Source organism: Phyllobates terribilis, unplaced genomic scaffold (assembly GCF_046119375.1).
Source record: "Phyllobates terribilis strain yellow unplaced genomic scaffold, ASM4611937v1 Scaffold_4__5_contigs__length_816908805, whole genome shotgun sequence".
Classification (NCBI taxonomy): Eukaryota; Metazoa; Chordata; class Amphibia; order Anura; family Dendrobatidae; genus Phyllobates; species Phyllobates terribilis.
In genome coordinates, this window is record NW_027362764.1 from 645,478,618 (window position 1) to 645,499,980 (window position 21,363).

At 45.6% G+C, this 21,363-nt stretch overlaps 1 protein-coding gene across 1 annotated transcript in view; it reads right to left on the reverse strand.

Annotated features, from left to right (window-relative positions):
* The window catches only part of PREX2 (phosphatidylinositol-3,4,5-trisphosphate dependent Rac exchange factor 2), a 538,104-nt gene that overhangs the window by 277,806 nt on the left and 238,935 nt on the right, over positions 1-21,363 (reverse strand). The window contains exons 12-13 of the mRNA XM_073679425.1: positions 10,563-10,666; positions 6,650-6,699 (exon numbers count right to left, since the gene is read on the reverse strand). Of these exons, the coding sequence (XP_073535526.1) occupies positions 6,650-6,699; positions 10,563-10,666 (154 nt within the window). The remainder of the gene's footprint in view (positions 1-6,649; positions 6,700-10,562; positions 10,667-21,363) is intronic.

Sequence of the window (21,363 nt, forward strand, 5' to 3'; positions counted from 1 at the left end):
TTTTTAGTCATAGTTTTATGTCTCTTCCTTAAAAGCTGAGCCGATACAGCTTGAGCTTGTGTGTATAATATTGTGAACTTGGGAAGTATCTATATTGACCTTTTGCGATTTGTACTAATCAATTACAAACAAGCATGATTTCTGACTCTCACCTGGATTTGGAGTCACCCCCAAAATTAAAGTGGAAAAACACACTACAGGCTGATTCAACTTGAATGTAATGTCCTTAAAACAAGTCAAAATGAGGCTCAGTATTGTGTGTGGCCTCCACGTGCCTGAATGACCTCCCTACAACGCCTGGGCATGTTCCTGATGAGGTTGCGGATGGTCTCCTGTGGGATCTCCTCCCAGACATGGAATAAAGCATCCACCAACTCCTGGACAGTCTGTGGTGCAACGTGACATTGGTGGATGGAGCGAGACATGATGTCCCAGATGGGCTCAATCGGATTCAGGTCTGGGGAACGGACGGGCCAGTCCATAGCTTCAATGCCTTCATCTTGCAGGAACTGCTGACACACTCCAGCCATATGAGGTCTGGCATTGTCCTGCATTAGGAGGAACCCAGGGCCAACCGCACCAGCATATGGTCTCACAAAGGGTCTGAGGATCTCATCTCGGTACCTAATGGCAGTCAGGCTACCTCTGGCGAGCATATGGAGGGCTGTGCGGCCCTCCAAAGAAATGCCACCCCACACCATTACTGACCCACTCCCAAACCGGTCATGATGAAGGTTGTTGCAGGCAGCAGATCGCGCTCCACGGCGTCTCCAGACTGTCACGTCTGCCACATGTGCTCAGTGTGAACCTGCTTTCATCTGTGAAGAGCACAGGGCGCCAGTGGCGACTTTGCCAATCCTGGTGTTCTGTGGCATTTCTTTGTCGGTTGTTGTGGAGACATCTTGGAGTGTTGTTCTGAAGACTGTTGCTTGGTGATTAGTCTGTGTGCATATCCTCATCCTCTCCTATTTTTTTTTCCTTCCTTCACTTCCCGGTGTTCCACTCTGTTGTTTGTGAGTGCATATTTGTATGACTGGTATTTTTTATTTATCCCTGTACGTCTTTCCTTGTTTGTCTGGTTTGTGTATTCTTATACACTACAACTCCCCACTTCACTGGGTGTGGACAGAAAAGGGCTGATTTAGAAGCTCAGCAAAGCACGTGGCCCCGGCGTCTTCATCTTCAAAAGTAATCATGGGAGCAGGGATCCCTAGCTTTAGGGATAGGAAAAGTGCCCTTAGCTCCGGAACATCTTATATCAGAGCCGTGACTGAGAACTTGCTTTTCCCCCACTTCCCAGCAAGCATTCCTCCTGCTAATGGCTTTACTGCTTTGAATGCGGACCTTTTGGTTATGGCTGTGTGCCAATTTTCTTGGTTTTGGCTGTGTACTAATGCTCCCTTTCTCCAGACAGGAGAAAAGGAGCATTGGAACAAATCAGTCTCTGTGTCTCTGCTACTAGGATGGATTACACCTGACAACAGGCAGTGAACAGCAAGATTGACAGATATATAGCACCTAGTGGTGAGCACTTTGGAGTGATTTGTTGGTAAGAGAAATTACTTTTTAAAGACGTGATTGTGAATCGTCTGTTTAGCATACTATCTATCAAACAAGAGCATGTGAAAGAGTGGAGGCCATTTTTCAAACCCAATTGCACCTACAGTACTAGCTATTGGAAAACGAGATGACGAAGAGTCTGAAGAAAGCCACTTCTCATTACATGGTCACTTTACATTCATCCTGCTAAGGTTAGCAAATTGTATATTCCATGGAAACTGCGTTCTGTATGTATGAATAATCACTGCCTGCAATTACTTTTTACACTTGGTTCCTTATGAGTATAGATATTTTACAAAGGCATTATTATTTCACAGTTCATTAGATCCTCATAATGTGACAACACCAGTCCGGGAACTGGAGAGCAAGGACGTGTCACGTGTACTCAGCTCTAAATTAATTATTACATTTCTAATGTGAACAACCAGTGAGGCTTCTGCACCGCCGCTCATCTCAAGTCGTTCACAGATGCCTCATAAGAATGAGAAAATATATTAACAGAACAAAACAAGATCTCCGTCTTTGTTATCCATTTCTTTTGAGAAAAAAAGGGAAAATTATTTCCAGAAAGCTCGGCAATTCAGGCACGGCAGAGCATAAGATTACATCCAGCAGAACTGCTAAACTGCTCCATTTGTATAATACGTAATTGGAGGCAATGTGCTTGCAGGCAATGTGCTTACAGGAATACTAGGACATGAAGGATAGAGTTATTACATTTTTTGTCTGGCTTGACATTACACTGACTTGACACAATGTCTGGCAATAGACTGCTGCTTGGAGAGAAGCAGAATAGATCCTTATTGCTTTGTGCATAAGACAAGCAGACAGCTCATTCTTTCCCTGTAGGTATATAAGACCATTTATACTGCTGAAAGTGCATTTTACTCCTTCGTATATTTTAATTTGCAGCACTTTATGCACTCATGCAAATTATACATATTCTAATTCATTTGCTTCCTTTTAATTGTAATGCCGACTATAGACAGGTCAGAAATGGCACATGGTGCTGCATATGGGGGTTTAGTTTCCTCCATCTTGGTTGTGCACTCTATTCACTAATCTGTACAAGTCTGTTTTTTATTAGATCAAAATATAGCTGGACTTAAAGTCCCAAAATCCATTTGGAGGCCTATAGCCACATTTAGAAGGGGTAGGGCTCACAGGTGGGCTCACACACTTTGATCAAAATGTGCTCTAATAACCACTGATGTTTGTGTTTAGCAAAAAATGAAATTCATGTGTTCAATGTTTGTATTGTCTTGTATGCGTTTGCATTGCCGCCATGTTATAGGTGCAGCGGGGTATTTATTTAACTCTATAAGAAGGGCTGTCTATTTTTCTGCAGATTTCGTGCCATAAGGTAGAATATTGCAATGATGAAAGTCGGTCATGTTTCAGTTGCATCATATTATTGTTTGCACCTTTCATTTCTACAACTTCTTGATGCTAAATCATGTACATTTACAGATGGTTAAAATTTGTTTAAAAGTGTTTTCCAGTCTAGTGACTTTAATGACTTATCCTTAGGTCTTGGGCACTGAAACAGAGTAGGATCTGTATACAGAGCTGTGCTGCTCCAGTTCTTGCACTGTGGACATCCTGCCACCACCAGAGCAGCAAACAGCTGATCTGTGGAGTGCTGGGTGTTGGACCCTCAATGATCTGATATTGATGACCTAATCCCATTAATATTGAATGTATAAAATTGATCCATTTAATAGTTAAATTGAATGTATAAAACCGCTAACTAGGTGCCAAAGCAATTCCTTAAGGAACAATTTTTCATACTTTTTCTTCTTCTACTTTCCTGCTCAGAGTAGCATTTTACATAAAATAAGATTACTGGGTATTGACCATGAATGATTTGCTTGCTCATGAGATGAGAGTAGCTACACATGGCGCCTCACACTTTGGAAGACAAGGCACAAGATACCATACATGTATGGACAGTCTATTGATTTCAGTGGGCGCTTTACAATGCTGTTATGGGGAAGTTAAACAATTACTGCTCATTTTAAAAAATGAATACACATGATCCCCAGGAGTTGTAGAATGGGACAACCTTACGGGTCAGCCTTATGTTGATGGACTGATATCACAAAAAGGCTTTTCTCCAAAGTGGATAGTCCCTATAAACTGGAGCTTCAGTGTTTTACACACCTCAGAGGGTTAATCAGTAAATTATCAGTAAGTTAGCCCATGCTTTTCCCACACTGTCACTTATTGGAAAAGGCATATTTTTATAATGATATTAATTAAACAAAAACGGTATAAGATTTAGTGTATGTTCACGTGTGCCATTTTTGCAGCATTTTTTTCTGCACCAAAAGCCAGACTGGTGTCACGAAAAAACGCTGCGTATAATAAGCATATGTTATCACGTTTTTATGTGCATTTTTACTTGTGCTTTTCACTCATTTCTTTTAATGGGTAAAACGAGCTGCAAAAACGCTGAAAGAATTGACATCTTGGTAAAAATGCAGCAAGTCTCCAAATACATGCAGCGTGTGCCTGAGATTTCAGAAATATCATCGATTTTGCTCAAAATGTAAATTTTATGCATCGTCTGTGCTTCATGAAATAAGCAGTAAAAACACAATGTTTGAACATACCCTTATAGTATCAGACATGGAAAAATTTCAATGGAAAAAGGTCTTGTGTGTAATAACAATTTATATACATTGTAACCAATTTACAGCTAACGTTTTCCATGGTGATTAGATAACTTTCTAGATATTGCTGACAAAAGTAAATATATAATGGAAATCGTAATGTCTGATTGTTCATGTCCATGCAAGTCAATGGAGGGCTATGTTAATGATTTTCCTATTTGTATATATTTGTTTAATCCCATTTATATGTAAATGCTGTGCACTGAGCTATGCCGCAAATGGCATTTCTATACATTATTAGAAGCAGGCTTGGACAGGGCGGATGTTTAGTATTTGAGCTAATTTTCTTGAAAATAAAAATAAGGAATTTTGATTTAGGTCAAAGTAAAATGACTGCTCTGTAAGTGAATTAGTAGGAAATTTGTGCAGACAGCAAACTGCTCTTATAGATGTGCCATTGTCTGGAACAGTTCCGATGAATTATACAGATCATCAGCAAAGTGCAGAAAAATCCACTCGCTATGGCTTTGCTTAGACAGTAAGCTCCAGATATTTCTTTGTCTCATTATTCTATGTATAGCTCATCATTATCACTGACAAAGAGCCAAGGGCAATATTTAATAAATGATTCCTGGGCATATATTTAGCCAGCCAGTGGCCATGCCAATTAGCTATATCTCGTACATCATTGGATTATCGAGAATGATATGTCCCAGTTGTTCTTAAAAGTAGCTACAAACCATACTGGTATAATGTAATCTAAAAGTTAGGAAATGGCCTGTCACTTGGTACATCGCTTTCTCTGTTTTCTTATTAAGGTGGCCATACACATTAGACTTAAAGGGATGGTCCGAAACTCAAATGTATTTTAATCCTAAATCTATTTAATGTCATAATCTAATCTCTTTTCTAATATACTTTAATTAAAAAGTCACTACCATTCCCTCAATACTCTATCTAATTGCTTTATTTTTTTTTTTCTACTTCCTCTTTGATGACTCTTTTTTTTGAGAATCCCAGCGCATGCTGGGAAAGTCAAATGAGTCGTCATCAGGGGCATAGGCTGCGGTCACTCCCTCAGCTTCTGCCACCTTCCTGAAACAAAGCATCATCAGTGGCCTCCGTTTCAGGGGCTAAGCTAGTCCCTGCTCTACTGAGCATGTGTCGGCTGTCCATTCCGATGTATATTCAGTAGATTTCTGTCACTGTGCAGAATGTACAATGACAATGTGCTCACTTTCCAGCTCTGATCAGAAGTAACGAGCTGGCAAGAGAGAACAGTGTCAGTGCGCATTCTATGAAGAATACCTGGAATGCAGGAAAAGCAGAGACTAGCCTTGCCCTGGAAGTGACATCACTTGCTGGAGCGGCACTGCTCTCAGCTTGCTTGTTCTCTCCTTTCAAGGTGCACTGACAGTGCACTCTCTTGCTGGCTCGTTACTTCTGATCAAAGCTGGCGAGGGAGAGCACTGTCACTGTGCATATTGCACAGTGACCAGAATTTACTGAACATATGTTGCATCTAATCTCACAGCTAGAGTTTTTTCTCCCCTGCACAATGCACAATGCAGTGACATCATTGCAGCAGTAGCTGTAGCAGTGTGTTGCCTATTGGATGTAGAATAATGGGACGGGAGCCTAGGACTTCTTGCTTTACCATGAGATCTTACTGTATCAGCTTCATATTTTCACCACTACAGTGGCGCTATCAATGCTATCCCCAAAAACGCTATCCTGTGACACCCCCCGACTCTACACTACTTCCTTGCAATAACTGTTACTTTACAGAAACACTCAGTGCCCTGTGAGCTACCAGGAGTTGTCAATTATTGCCCTTTTCTATAACACACTAAAGCGTTGTCCCCGTTTTGATTTTCAGTAACACAGGTTAGCACAGTTAAAACAGTTTAGTTTTTTTCTACAAATGCACCAATACTGATATATATGAAACATAACACTTCAGTTTATTCTGGAGCATTCAGTACAGATAGAGGCTCCTACCATGGGGGCGTATGAATGAAAAGGGTAACAAATCAGTTTGTCTTACACTTCTCCTCCATACATAATATGAACCTGCAACTATCAAAATTACTCAACGGCCAAAAGTCTTTAGTTTTGCAAAAAATTGGAGGATCAACAAGCACCCAAGAGTCTTCTAATGAGGATATCATGATGTCATGAATCTGCACCAGGAGAGGCCCATTGTGCTCTTGCTATAGGACCACACTTCTTTATGCCTACCCATGGTCTATTGGTCAGTATGTAGTGTAAGTGAATAAGGCTACCTTGGTGTGGACTGGTATGGGGTGGTCTTTATATTGTTAGGAGAACCTGCACAAAATGTTGCACCCATAACCTAAATAAGGCTGGAACATTAAGATTTTTTCCCCCATTAAACACTATATAAAAAAAACCTTGTATGGAATTTAATGACATCACATTACAAAAAAATAGAAAATTTTCCAATACTTTACCTAATTACTGGAGTAAACAGACTGTGCAGTCGGCAGTATAGTCTAACACCCTGAAAAGAAAGGATGACAATTTGTTTTAACGTGAAAAACGTTTAATGGCCTTTTCCTTTACCGCAGTTATATTAATACAATGATGGCGAGAAAAAGCATATCTCCTGTCATCCCCTTAACAGAAAGTATGACATAAGTACATTCAATTGCATCTTGTACTGCATAACATTAATCATACCACCAATTATTTCTGGGTATGCACTCTCTAACCTGGATACGTTGTAACCAAAAGATAGCGGGATACATAAATTGTTTTTTTGTCTTTACTGGAGTCTGATACATGGTTAATCCTTGAATAAAAAAAAATTCTAACAGTAAGAAATGGCATATAATAAAAAGAATGCAGGTGGTCCCTGCCGCTCAGTTTCCTTTGTTGCCACGTACAGTCATGAAACCGCCTCAGTTGATTACTGGCCCCATAACTATGTAAAGGTTTACCATACTACTACAGGTAACACTGGAGCAGCAGGATTGGAGAAGCGGACGATTTAACTTATGAGGATTATTTTTTAAATTTAATATTGTTCCCTGCTGCTAAAAAAAACATCCCCAACTCCCCCACACATTCCCTGGTTTACCCATTTACTATTAAAAAATAACCCCAGCAGCTCTGAAGTAATCCATTGTGGTTCCCACGATGTGCAGTGATTCTCTCCTGCTACCTATGGTCGTGAGACATGACCGGGGGTAACCTATGGAGCGTCATTCTCAGAACGACGCTCACAGGTTGCAGTAGAGAATCGCTGGACGTCATGGGAACCACAATGGATTAAGTCGGAGCTGCTGGGATTATTTTTTTAATAATAAATGGGTAAACCAGGGAATGAGTGGGGGAGTCTTTATTCAAATAAACTTTTTTTTTCCTGTGTGTGTCTTTTTATTTTTAAATATGGGGTTAGTAATGGGGGTGTCTGAAAGATGTCTCTCCATTACTAACTCCTGGGCTTGATGCCAGCTGACATTACAAAAGTGACATCAACCCCTAAAACTATTACCCCGATTGCCACCGCACCAGGGCAATCAGGAAGAGCGGAGGCTAAGCTCCAGAATTGGTGCATCTAATGGATGCACCATTTCTGGGGTAGCTGAAGGTTGGTCTTATTATGCTGGGAAGGGGCCAATATCAATGGAACTTCCCAACCTATTAATATCAGCCCCCAGCTATCTGCTTTGCCTTAGCTGGTTATTAATAATAGGGTGTACCCCACGTTTGTTTTTTTCATTTATTTATTAAGTACAGTAAACTACACATGCAAGGTACTGCTCCACTCCTCCACTTGGACCTCTGCCTCCTGGTTCAAGATTATTATTTTTTTATTATATGTTATTTTAAGTAATTTCCCTATCCACATTTGTTGTCATGGCAATTAACCTGCTCTTACCCCCATTTTGCTTCCTTTTGCAGCCCTCTAACACTTACTACGACCATTTTACAGCCCCAAAGTTCGGGTCGTCATGGACTTTTATGGGGTTTGGATTTGGGGTCAAGTTTGGGCCAAGTTCTTATAGCCAAACCAAACTTAGGACTAAAGTTCGGCTGAATCAGAACATCCATGGGTCCGCTCAACTTAGTAATCACCGTTTTAATTTTTATTTCAAAAATCAATTGTACACATGAAAATAAGCAACTTTGTAGTGAATCTTATCGGAGAAATCTGCTTCTTTCTCTGACAGAAGTGATCAGTCGTTATCAAAGTTCTCAATTCTGAGGTAAAATCTGCTTTTGCCCTTATTTTACTACCGCTGAGACGGTTACGCTTTAAGCAACATCATATGTAAAGTCAGTAGATATAATAAAACAGTATAAAATTAGCAGAAACCTGTTTCAAGGAGGTCGGTCGTAAAATATAAAATGAATCTAAACAAATTTATAGGAGTTCTCCTTGGTAGGCACATCATATTCCTGGCAGGCTGACCAAAACTATATCCCCTGCTTACGCTTGCAGTTTTTCTAAGAATGATAGTAATACACCAGATGTTATCAGATCATCCCCCCAGAAACTTCTTAACATAAAGATGCTGAAGAGCAGAAAAGCAGGTGTGTGCATAATATCCCCATATAGTATTTGACACCTGGGCCATGATTTGCATGCATAGTACAGCTATAAAACGGTCAGTGGTAAGTGTATTGTAGGACATTGTCTGGGGTGAATTGTACATGTTTAGGGACGCGCTGGAAACATTCCTTCGTCTTAAAGGAGCAGTCCGGCCTTAGGATTTTCCATTTAATTGAATTGGAATTGAGCTGCCGTTTTCGTCACCAGCCGCTAAACATGATATAGAGAAGTGCTGTCTAAGCTCACTGTTTACCAGCCGGCCTAAGAGCTGTAGACAGGTTGCAGGCCCCCACCAATCTAATATTGATGATCTATACTAGGGATAGATCATCAATATCATAAGGTCAGACAACTCCTCAATGTAATTGTGAGGTTAAGGTAGTCTCTGGTATAGAAAATCCATTTTCATGTATCACACCAAGGAGATAAATATTAACAGACCCGCATCTATTAGTCATAATGGAGCGCAACCACAGAAACCATTCCTCATTCTGGAGTACCAGGCAAGTCTTTGAGTTACATACACTTTCAACTGGAACTTTATTTTTCCCACTTTTTCAAAGAGATTATTGCTAATAGCTGGAGGTCGCATGCACGCTATGTGATCGCCTAGATCCCTTCTAATAAAAAAAGATTGTCCAAAGTGAAAAGTCCCTTTCAGAGATAAGTAAACTCTGATGGACTATGTATTGTTATAAAGGATTAGTTAATACTGAATTTTAGCAATAGGTGACTCTAGAGTTCTAGTCCTCTTACTCTCTGAAGGGGGTATGTGTATATTTATATTCCCAGAGGGGCTTCGCATGGCCTATAAGTCTCCTTACACTGACTTAGCATTTTCCACAAGGAGAAACATTGCTCCTTGGACCCTCTATAAATGATTAGGACACATTGTAGTTACCCAGTTTACTCCCAAGCTTAATCTAATGTATAGTATATGTAAAATAATAATTTAAAGTAGATAATGATAAAATGCCAAGTATGTCAGAAGAGCCCACATTATCTTTAATTAGCCAGAGTTGTGCCAAGCTGGATATAACATCCTATAGCCCCGAGATCTTACCTTATAAGCTCTGAGTATTCTTTATGAATGAACTTACTCAATTCTTTGCTGCTTTCATTGTATCTGCTGCCAACCTGCTTCCCTTTTAAGTGTACATCTCAAGTTGTGATGTACCAAGTTATATAAAAGTCACAAACTTTGAGGTACACCACATTCGTTAGTTACTCTTACATTAATGTTGGCTGTTTTTTTATACTTTAATGTCTATCATTGGGTTATCTTCATACTTTATATATGTGTTATAAAATCATTGCTGAAGAGTTCCAGTTGTGGCTCAGTATTGTGTGAGCACTGAGTCCATATATTCCTGAGTGGACGACTGGTCCCACACTCCCACCTCTGATTGACAGCTTTATCCCTGTAATAGTGAGGAAACTCAATCAGCTGGATCTATCTATCTATCAATATAGTGCAAAAAAGTAGGCAACTTTATTCACCTATATCAGAGCTGAGTGTGTGACTAAAAATACCCTAATTTTTTGGTGTATTTCTGGAGACCTCCCTATTTTCTTGTAATATTATTTGAAGGCATAGAGTCAGGGCCTGGAGGTTTGCACCCAGTCCTTAACAATGTCCTGCTTTGATTTTTTATGTTTTATACCTCTAGATATATATAGCTGAATGATGACTACCTAAATACAATGAAACAGGTTACAGCCATATATTAATATTTACCAATAACAGTCATTACCATGGAATAAATGGCTCTATAATAATAAATAATAATAATAATAATAAGTACCTTGGATATCACATCCTGCATTTCATTCCTTGGATAGTAGGTCCCATCATCATAACGAAATCTATACAGCAGCTGCTCCGATTTAAACTGGTGTTTATCTGTCACTAAAAAAGAAGACATTTTTCATATTAGTAGGTCTTGAATTTATCCTAGAGAATTATGCGCCTATGTTTGTACTTCAGTATCTATCCAAAATCCTATAGTAAAGCTAAGATTGATCCCAAGCAATCTGAACATTTCCCACTGATATTGTTGTTTCTCACCCTTGGACTGACACACTAAAAATTCTGCTTCATAAAGGGAAATCGCTGCTTGAGGGAGAAGATGTTCAAAATCTCGTAATCTAGGATCCTATGTCAATGGTTGGGTATGCTTCAGTGGCACATTTGGCACCAGATTGTTGAAAATGCACAAATGAAGGACTCTGATTGTTGGGAAAGTACATTCATTGCTCTGGAATAATGGGATTCTCCAGGCTTTATATATTGATGATGTTTTTGCTATGTAATCTGAGGACAGAATGAGGTAGGGGCTGAGATACAGAGTTCAAGGATGTGTCACTTATTAGGCTGTGTGCTGTTGTTTCCATACAATTAATATTTTATCAGCAGGAGATTATCAGTGTCAGACTGCGCAAAGCGGGAGATGCATTTTAAGGGCGGGGCTTCAGAAAAGTGCATAATTAAACACAATATCATAGTTTAGCATAAGAGCATAGTTTGGTGTTTTCTTTACTAGTTTTCAATTGTTTTCAGCTTTTATCTGTACTGTTTATCCCCATTTGGTATGTGCTCCATGGACAATACTATCAGATGTGGATCTTGTGAGATGTACGCATGCCTTGAAAAGTCGTTTGAGGGTGAATATGTAGCACCCTGAGGATTCGGCTGCTACAGGGGTATTGCACCTCAACCCAGAGGTGTGATATTCCACTCCCGGGTAAGGATGGAGTGTGGAACTGAACTAGTAGGCTGCATGCACTACACACATCCCATTTCCGAGGAACAGACCGATGGTGCTCCCACTAGAGAAATGTGCAGGTACGACAGTGTCTGTTCCTGGCTGGAGTGGGAGGGGGGTGGAACATCCCAGTAGTGTAGGGGCAGATAGGGGGAGCAGCCTGGGTAAAGCTAGGAGCTCATTGGGTGCTGGTCACCTGAGCTCACACATAGAGGGAGTATATAAGGTGGGAACCATCTGAGATCAGGGTCAGTCAGTCAGTCAGCCACGGTCAGTCTGTGAGACGTCGGTCAGTCAGTCTGTCTGAGAGCCTGAGAAGCAGAGCAGAGGAGAAGGAAGAGAGACCCAGAGGCGCAGGAAGAGGGGACCCCAAGAGCCCATAAGAGAGGTAATAGGGTGAAGGGTCGGCAAAAGGGTACCGGATCCCAAGCTGGCAGAGGCTACAGCACACCTTAGCCAGGAACCGGAGGTCGTGGGCAGGATCTGCCACGACCACCCACTAAATCCACCCGGAAGGCAGACCAAGAATAGGGTCAGGGAGCCCAGAGGAGGCTTGACCAACAAGAGGCCCGAGGGAGCCGGACTTAGGTGGATCCCTGGTGGGAACGGCCAGAAGAAGGGAGAGTCAGAAAGGAGCTCAGGACCACACTCCGGAGTTGCCTGGGAGTTGACCGAGTCCAGGACCTGGTGGACGCAGCACGGCTCGGGTGGTCACTGCTGTACACAGTGACCCGAGCAACACCAGTAAGTAAAACCCTGGAACTGCATTTTATGCCTCTGAGTCTCTTTGCTGCACCTTCACAACCACCATCCTCCACGGCTGACCCCCTGAGGCTATACCCCTCCCGTTGGGGGTTATACTACCAAAGCTGCGCACATACCAACAGCCTCAGCGGACCCTGCTGCAGCGGCGGCCTTTTGACCGCAAATCAACGGGTGGCGTAGTCGACACAAAGAACTAATAACATCTGTAGGACTGCCACACTCTGAGCTTGACACCCTGGGCACGGACCGGGTCACAGCCACTCGGAGACTACAACCCCCATCTGATCCGGCTCCGGGTAATCCCCTAACAGCACTGGCCCAGGGGGCGCGTCAACTTTGGCGTAGTCGGCAGGATAACGTGCCCGCAACAACCGGGTACTGCGTGCCTGAAGAAAAGTTCACCGTTACCTCAAAAAGAAGTCTCCTGCCGGTTCCGGAGGGTCCCCGCCAACGGACCCCATCACAGGTCGTTTCCCGCCGGTTGTCCGCCATTTGCAGCCTTTTCCCGCCATCCATGGAGTTTCCCGCCACTGGGAGACGATTCCCGCCATTTCCAAAGATTTCCCGCCTTGTAAGAGCGGACGCCATTATGGGCGTGCCAGAGGGTGGCAAAAGGCCACCTCCCATCGTGGGCCAGGTCGAAGAATGGCGCCAAAAGCGGAAACCGCGCCCACCAACAGAGACTGTGATGCTGGAAGTGTCCATCAGCGTGAGAGAACTGCCTCTGGAACTGAAGTTGCCCCGGGACCACCCTCAATGTGGGCGGAGACAGAACAAGAGAACGAAGATGGGTGCAGCCTGGAGCAGTCTAGAGAGAGCGCACCCGGAGACAAGACGTCTGGAAGAGAGTCCAGAGAGAGCCTACCCGGAGATGGAGGGAGAGTCAGGCAGCACCGACCCAGTGGTCAGGAGCCTGTTGCAGGTCGCCACTTCAGAAGGCCTGCTGGAGATCCTAGCACAGCTCCCCCGAGACAGGGAGTGTGCACAGACCGCGTTGGAGGGCCTCGCACGGAGGATGGCCCGGGTGCAGCGAGAGACGTTGGCGGAGTGGAGCCGAGAGATGGCCCAGCAGACCGAAACCCGTCAGCGGAGCACGCCGCCCGAGACGAGGAGACAGACCGCCTCTGAGGATGGCGCAGGAGGAATGAAGGCAGGAGACGGCGCCGAGAAGGGAGCTGAACGGACGGAGGCAGGTAAAGGGGACATCTCTACCCCGAGCCGTGAAACCATGTACCTGCCCCAGCTCCCCGTCGCAGAGCCCGAAGTTCCCCCTGCCGTGCCCGTCGCTGCATCGTCACCGCCGCCGACTAGGCCTCAACCGGAAACCGCGGCCGCGACCCCTGTGACGTCACACGCCTCGACCTCGAGCGTGGCCAAGCAGGAAATACCACCGGCCTGGTCGCAAGGCCTAGTACCCCCGGGCGCCGCTATTCCAACAGCGCCCCCTACCTCCGCGGAGCCACCGGCCTGGTCGCAGGGCCGAGTAACCACGGGCGCCGCCGTTCTTACGGTGCCCTTTTCCTTTAGCGTGCCCCAAGCCTGGTCGCAAGGCCTGGTCAACCCGGGCGCCGCTACCACCACAGCGCCCATAGCACCTAAAGTACCGCACCTGGGTGAGGACCTGTTCGCCCAGCATACGTGCCCGGATGGGCAGCCCTTCATATGGCCACCGGAGTTTCACCATCCCCGACTCCGGAAAGAGAGACCCCTAGATGAACCCCTGATTCCGGTTCCGAAGCCCGCAAGGAGGACCTCGCCCCCGCTGGAGGAGGCACAGTTCGAGTGGGACCCCACTGGAGAAGACCTCATGGGGTTCACTCAGGAGACTCGGGCGGCCGCAGCGGAGCGTGCAGAGTGCTGCCGGCAGCAGCTCGAGGTCTTCGAGAGGGAGCGGAGAGAGAGGCGGGTCCGGGAACAGCAGATGCAGATAAGGAGCGCGGAGCAGAAGAGCCGGACCAGGAGGAAACCCCGTGCAGCTCATGGTCCCCGTGCCACCGGGACTGTAATTAAATTCCAACTGCAGCACGGTTGGGGTTTCATCAGGGATCATCACACCCCCGGCGACGTCTTTGTCACCCGCAGAGACGTAGAAAGCCATCTGCCGGAGGGACACAGAGGTCGTGACCTGTACGTAGGGGACGAGGTCACCTTCACCCGGCACAAGTGTGCCAAAGGACCCTACGCCCTCCATGTGCATCGCCTGACGGAGGAGGAGCTGCGGTGTGAGGAGGAGCAAGAGGACCCGGACGGGTCTGAAGAATCTAAAGAAGGAGCAGGAGGACGCCGTCGTTGAAGTAAGGTAGAGAGAGACTGTACATAGTTACCCGTCAGGGTATAAGAACTGTTCTAGTTAAAATATAGTCCCCGTTGGGACCAGCAGATTGAACTGAAACCCGTGTGTCCCTATTACCTGGCCGAGGACTGAGAGCGGCCATATTCCCCTTGTATATAGTTGCGCTTCCTAAAGCGCCCCCTACCGGTTTTATAGGGAACTGTTTTATTCCAAGAGAGACTGTCGCACCTTACCCGGTCACAAGTTGCACCGTGACCGGAGGAACCAGAAACAAGAATGTTATTTATATGAAAAGTTTATTGCTGATATATATATATGATGTTTTCTATGTTTATGTTTATGAAAAAAAAAAATTGTATGTTTTGGATGTTTATATTTTACAGCCCGAGGACGTGCTGTGATTTACCAGGGGGGAATGTAGCACCCTGAGGATTCGGCTGCTACAGGGGTATTGCACCTCAACCCAGAGGTGTGATATTCCACTCCCGGGTAAGGATGGAGTGTGGAACTGAGCTAGTAGGCTGCATGCACTACACACATCCCATTTCCGAGGAACAGACCGATGGTGCTCCCACTAGAGAAATGTGCAGGTACGACAGTGTCTGTTCCTGGCTGGAGTGGGAGGGGGGTGGAACATCCCAGTAGTGTAGGGGCAGATAGGGGGAGCAGCCTGGGTAAAGCTAGTAGCTCATTGGGTGCTGGTCACCTGAGCTCACACATAGAGGGAGTATATAAGGTGGGAACCATCTGAGATCAGGGTCAGTCAGTCAGTCAGCCACGGTCAGTCTGTGAGACGTCGGTCAGTCAGTCTGTCTGAGAGCCTGAGAAGCAGAGCAGAGGAGAAGGAAGAGAGACCCAGAGGCGCAGGAAGAGGGGACCCCAAGAGCCCATAAGAGAGGTAATAGGGTGAAGGGTCGGCAAAAGGGTACCGGATCCCAAGCTGGCAGAGGCTACAGCACACCTTAGCCAGGAACCGGAGGTCGTGGGCAGGATCTGCCACGACCACCCACTAAATCCACCCGGAAGGCAGACCAAGAATAGGGTCAGGGAGCCCAGAGGAGGCTTGACCAACAAGAGGCCCGAGGGAGCCGGACTTAGGTGGATCCCTGGTGGGAACGGCCAGAAGAAGGGAGAGTCAGAAAGGAGCTCAGGACCACACTCCGGAGTTGCCTGGGAGTTGACCGAGTCCAGGACCTGGTGGACGCAGCACGGCTCGGGTGGTCACTGCTGTACACAGTGACCCGAGCAACACCAGTAAGTAAAACCCTGGAACTGCATTTTATGCCTCTGAGTCTCTTTGCTGCACCTTCACAACCACCATCCTCCACGGCTGACCCCCTGAGGCTATACCCCTCCCGTTGGGGGTTATACTACCAAAGCTGCGCACATACCAACAGCCTCAGCGGACCCTGCTGCAGCGGCGGCCTTTTGACCGCAAATCAACGGGTGGCGTAGTCGACACAAAGAACTAATAACATCTGTAGGACTGCCACACTCTGAGCTTGACACCCTGGGCACGGACCGGGTCACAGCCACTCGGAGACTACAACCCCCATCTGATCCGGCTCCGGGTAATCCCCTAACAGCACTGGCCCAGGGGGCGCGTCAAATATATCTGTGTTCGATGTCAGTGAGTTATATGTTCGGAAACCCAAGTAACAGATCTAAATGTGCAGCTAGCAACACTCAGGAGCAGTGGCATACTGCCAATGGCGGCAGGCCATGCCACAGCTTTGGGGCCCGTGAGACGGGGGGGCAGGTAAGCCGAGAGGGACCCGAAGCAGCGGGGGAACGAGGAGGATAGGTGAGTATTGGAGGGGAGGGAGGTTGCGGCGGCGTAGGTGTGGGCAGACGCAGTAAGCGCTGCTGCAGCTACCACGTGTGTCCGCTGCTAGAGGAAAATGAATATTCACTCTTCTCCACGCTCATGGGATTGGGGAATGAGGGGGCCACACATACCAGGTTTGGGGATGAGGGGTGCCACACATACCAGGATTGGGGGTGAGGGGTGCCACACATACCAGGATTGGGGGATGAGGAGGCCAAGCATACCAGAATTGGGGGATGAGGGGTGCCGTACGTACCAGGATTGGGGGATGAGGTGTGCCTTACGTACCAGGATGGGGAAATTTACCAATAGCTGCTGCATTTCCCACCTAAAGCTTATACTCGAGTCAATACGTTTTCTTAGTTTTTTTGCGGTAAAATTAGGGGCTTCGGCTTATACTCAGGTCGGCTTATTTAAAATATACAGTATTTTAAAATCAGTGAGTGCAGGGTGCCCATAATACTGCAGGACTGTGGGGTGCATTATACTATATGGGGGCTGCATTTTACCCTAAGAGGTGTGTAATATATTGTATGGAGGACTATGGTGGGGAATGCATTATGTTCTATGGAGGACCATGGGAAGTTCATTATACTATATGGAGGATTATGGGGGGCGCATTATGGTGGATTATGGGGTGCGCATTATACTATATGGAGGATTATGGGTGGAGTATTATACTATATGGAAGGCTATGTGAGGCCATTATAATATTTTGAGGGCTATGTGGGGGGCCATTATACTGTATGAAGGCAATTATACTGTGTGAAGGTTTGTATGGGGTCCATCATACTGTTTGGAGGGCTGTGTGGGGCCATTATACTGTTTGGAGGGCTAGTGCAGGCCATTATACTGTGTGTAGGCCCATTATACTGCATGGAGGGCTGTGTGGGGGTCATAGTTGGGGGGGTGAAATGGGGTACAATAGGGTCAATATACTGTGAATGTGGAGGCTAATGTGGAGGAATGCACCATGGGGGTATCATGCTGTGTTTGCGGGGCACTTTTATTGGCATCATACTTTATGGGGGCAGTGAAAGAGGAATCTAGGACTTCAGAAGGAGGAAAATGGAAAATTACTATGCAAAGGCTGGAAATTTGTGAGATCTGCTCTTCTGTGACACAGACAATTTTTTTTTTTTTTTTTGGGGGGGGGGGGGGGGGGCAATTAGAGCTTCTGCTATGGGGCCCCATGATTTCTATGTACGTCCCTGCTCAGGAGCATTGCAAACCTGCTCTGGCTGGGGCCAGTGATATGGGGGCAGGTGGAGGTGAGGAAGATCAGGAAACAGAAGTAGGTAGTTGGTAACAGTTAGAAGAAGGGATATAGTTATGTCGAGGTAAAATATATATTATAGAAAATAAATTAGTTTCTTTTAATAGATTACCTAATCAGTGTGAATCAATATAGAGATGATGTAATAATCTATGTGTATGTATGTATGCAAATGTGCATATGCACATGGATTATGTTAATAGTTAATGAATATATAACTAACAGCTTCTGTTCTAATTTGTAGACACAAACAACTATATGATTTCCTGGGAATGACGTATGCATGTGCATGGCTGATAACAGAGAGATTCATGTCGAGTTGGCAAAGATGCGGCTGAGAGACAACTCACCCCCTCCCATCGGAAGTCCTAAGGCGTTACTAAGGTCAAAAGATACATGGATGAACAAATTACAGCGTGACGAGTTATCAGAAAAGAGCAATAAATTTTACTAGTCCCACCTAGAAGGAGAATGCTATTTAACCCCATGTCTACGTAATAAAGTATGCCATTTGCGTGGTTCAGGCTCTGAGTGAAGTTTTTCAACCAGATTAGCAGATTTGGTTAATTAGCTTCTTTGCATGCACTTGGACATCTTTAATTTGGAGGAGAGCAGTTACCTAGTGTATCTTAAATTGGTGAAACCTCCACAAATGGTGCCGTGACTCGGATCACTCTCGAGGGGAACTCTAGGTCTTGGGGTGCCCATCATCAGACCACCTGTGGACGAGCCGGGACAGCTCAAAGCGAGAGCCTGATCAACTCTCATCACTGAATACGATAAGTCTGCAGATTTAATGAATCCGTAGAACTTACTCATATTTTGAGCGGTTTCTGGTGAGTTTGTGGTGTCTAGATTGGCCCTTAGGGACAGCCCTGTGCGACTGGGCGGGTCCCCGCTGTGTGATTCCAAGAACTCTGGTGTGTAGTCGCTCCTGGCTAACGGCTGCTCTGTGGTATATCAGGGGTCCCGTCACATTAGAATGATCTTTGTACGCAGGGGCGTACACGTATATACTTGAGAATTTAGGAAAATTTCTTTGTTTATAACGCAGGGCACGCGGGGAGTGACGTTGTTCCTGATAAGTAGTGTATTAAGTCATCATTAGGACACGGGCACGCGGGGTTAACTAATCCTCTATTAAGTCGTGTGTTAAATCGTGGGACACGCGGGGAGTGAAGTTACTGATAAGTCGTGTATTAAGACGTCATTAGGACGCGGGCACGCGGGGTTAACCTATCATCTATTAAGACGCGGGGAGCCAATTGCATCGTTAAGTCGTATATTAAGACGTCACTAGGACGCGGGTGCGCGGGGTGTTCAGTGCTTCATTAACTCGTAAAAGAATCAATTTAGTGCTTGGTAGGGAGTGTAGGGACTTGTTACAATTCTATTTGTGTATCAGCTGCCTGGTCTGATCATAAGTCTAAGGGGACGGAACGCCTGGAGCCAAAATCATGAAAAAACTAAAGATATTGTTTGTGTCGCAGGGGTCGCTCGATCAGGAACGACAGGACCCCAAAGATATAGTTGCTAGAAGAGAAGGAAGGAAATATATAGAGAAAACCAAAAAAGTAATGTCATTGTGTGGGTTGTCCCCGGGGGGTAGATTACAGTGCAAGATGTTGAATGCAGCAATTTGTGAAAACAGGAAAACTGGAAGATAATGGGTCATTGCAAAGTGAATACATGTGGAAAAAGGCTGCGCTGAGTTTATCGAAAGAAGGGAAAAAGTATGTGCAGAAACTTAAACAGTTAACTAAAATATGCAAGCTACCAGATAAGGGCCGGTTACAGCCTCTAGAATGGCAAAAGAAAAAAGGCAAGCTAGAAGATAAAGGATTGTTACAAACAGCCTTGGCTTGGTATAGAACAGCAGAGAATTTGTCAAAAGAAGGGTGGGTGGAGAAAGAAAATACAGACAATAAGGGAAAGACGCCATGTTATGTGTATTACAAAGATACTGCTCTCCAGCCACCACCCGATAATGGTGGACGGGGGGGATGGACCTGTACAAATTGCAGTCAGCAGAATCCTGATAATAGAGATACTTCTCTTGCACGCGGGGCACCACGTCCCAGACCTCACACTGTTCCTCCCCTCCCCACCATGCCTCAGCCACCGCCCTATAATGGCGGCGCAATGAATTGTTGGGGGTGTTCTAATTGTGGCCAGCAGAATCCATTGTCAGCAGATTATTGTGTTGCATGTCACACGCCCCGTCCAGGAGGCCCACCCCTTGCTACTACCCAAGCCACTCCTAGTGCCCCATCCTCATCTGTTATACCTATGTCTGCCCAAAGTTTCAACACTTCCTGCAGCGGCCATGTTGCTACACCCATTGCATCACCTCCGGCCTCTGACCAGATGTCCCTTTCGGTGGTGGCCATCTTGGCGCATCCTTCCTGTAGTGTGCTTCCTTCCGGTAGTGGCCATCTTGGCGCACCCGGAATACAGGCCACAATACACACTACACCCGGAACATCAACAGCAACATTTACTCCTATATCAGTGTGTCTGGTTGTCACTCCGGATGGTGCGTACTATGTCCCAAAAGACTATGTCCTTCTCTATCCTCATTTGCCCAGCGAAACTCTATTTAATAGTCCGGAGTTCCGGCAGGCCCTTAACCAAAGGAGAAATACTATTGTACCGGAGGAGCCGTGGGATGAAGAGGCGGCAGCATGAGCGTCCACACCAATAAGCGATCCAGAAGGTAAACCGGCTCGTGTGACATTTCGTACACCAGTATCAGAATTCCCTCCAGATCAGGAGGATTCCTGTGCCACCCTTTCAGATGAAGAATACTCACAGGTGTGGAAACAATGGACAGAAAGAATGATTTGGAAGTCATCAACAATACTAACAGCAGGTCTGGGGGATCTGGTAACACAGCGGGTGGATGCAATAGTTAATGCAGCAAACCCTAGATTACAGCATAGGGGAGTAGTGGCTAAGACTATTGTGCAAGCCGGAGGTAATGCTATTCAGGAAGACTGTAACAGCATTGTACATTCTTCAGGACCGGTTGAGGAAACAGACCTGGTAGCCACCAGACCAGGGAGATTACCATGCAGGCTTATCATTCATGCAGTAGGTCTAGTGTATGATGAAGATCATCATGATCAGTGTGTGTCACAACTTAGAGCTACAATCAACAATATTCAGAACTATGTTGGAACAAGGAACCTTACTTCTATTGCTCTTTCTGCTATAAGTTCTGGAATGTATGGATTTCCTATGCAAGTCTGTGCCCAAGCAATAGTCCAAGCTACACGGGAGTATAGAGGACTAAAGGCCCCGTCACACTTAGCGACGCTACAGCGATCCCGACAACGATACGACCTGTCAGGGATCAATGCTGCGTCGCTATGTGATCGTTGGTGAGCTGTCAAACAGGCAGGCTCACCAGCGATCAGGGGAGCAGCGACATCGTGGAAAGAATCTTTCCACGATGTCCTGCTCCTGGTTACCAGCCTGCTGAAGCAGGAGCAGGCTGGTAACCATGATAAACAGCGGGTTACTAGGGGCACACGCGCACCTAGTAACCCACTGTTTATCATGGTTACCACTCTGCTACGGTGAGCGGGAGGTTACCGCTCACCGGAGCAGAGTGGTGACCATGATAAACAGCGGGTTACTAAGTGCGCGTGTGCCCCTAGTAACCCGCTGTTTATCA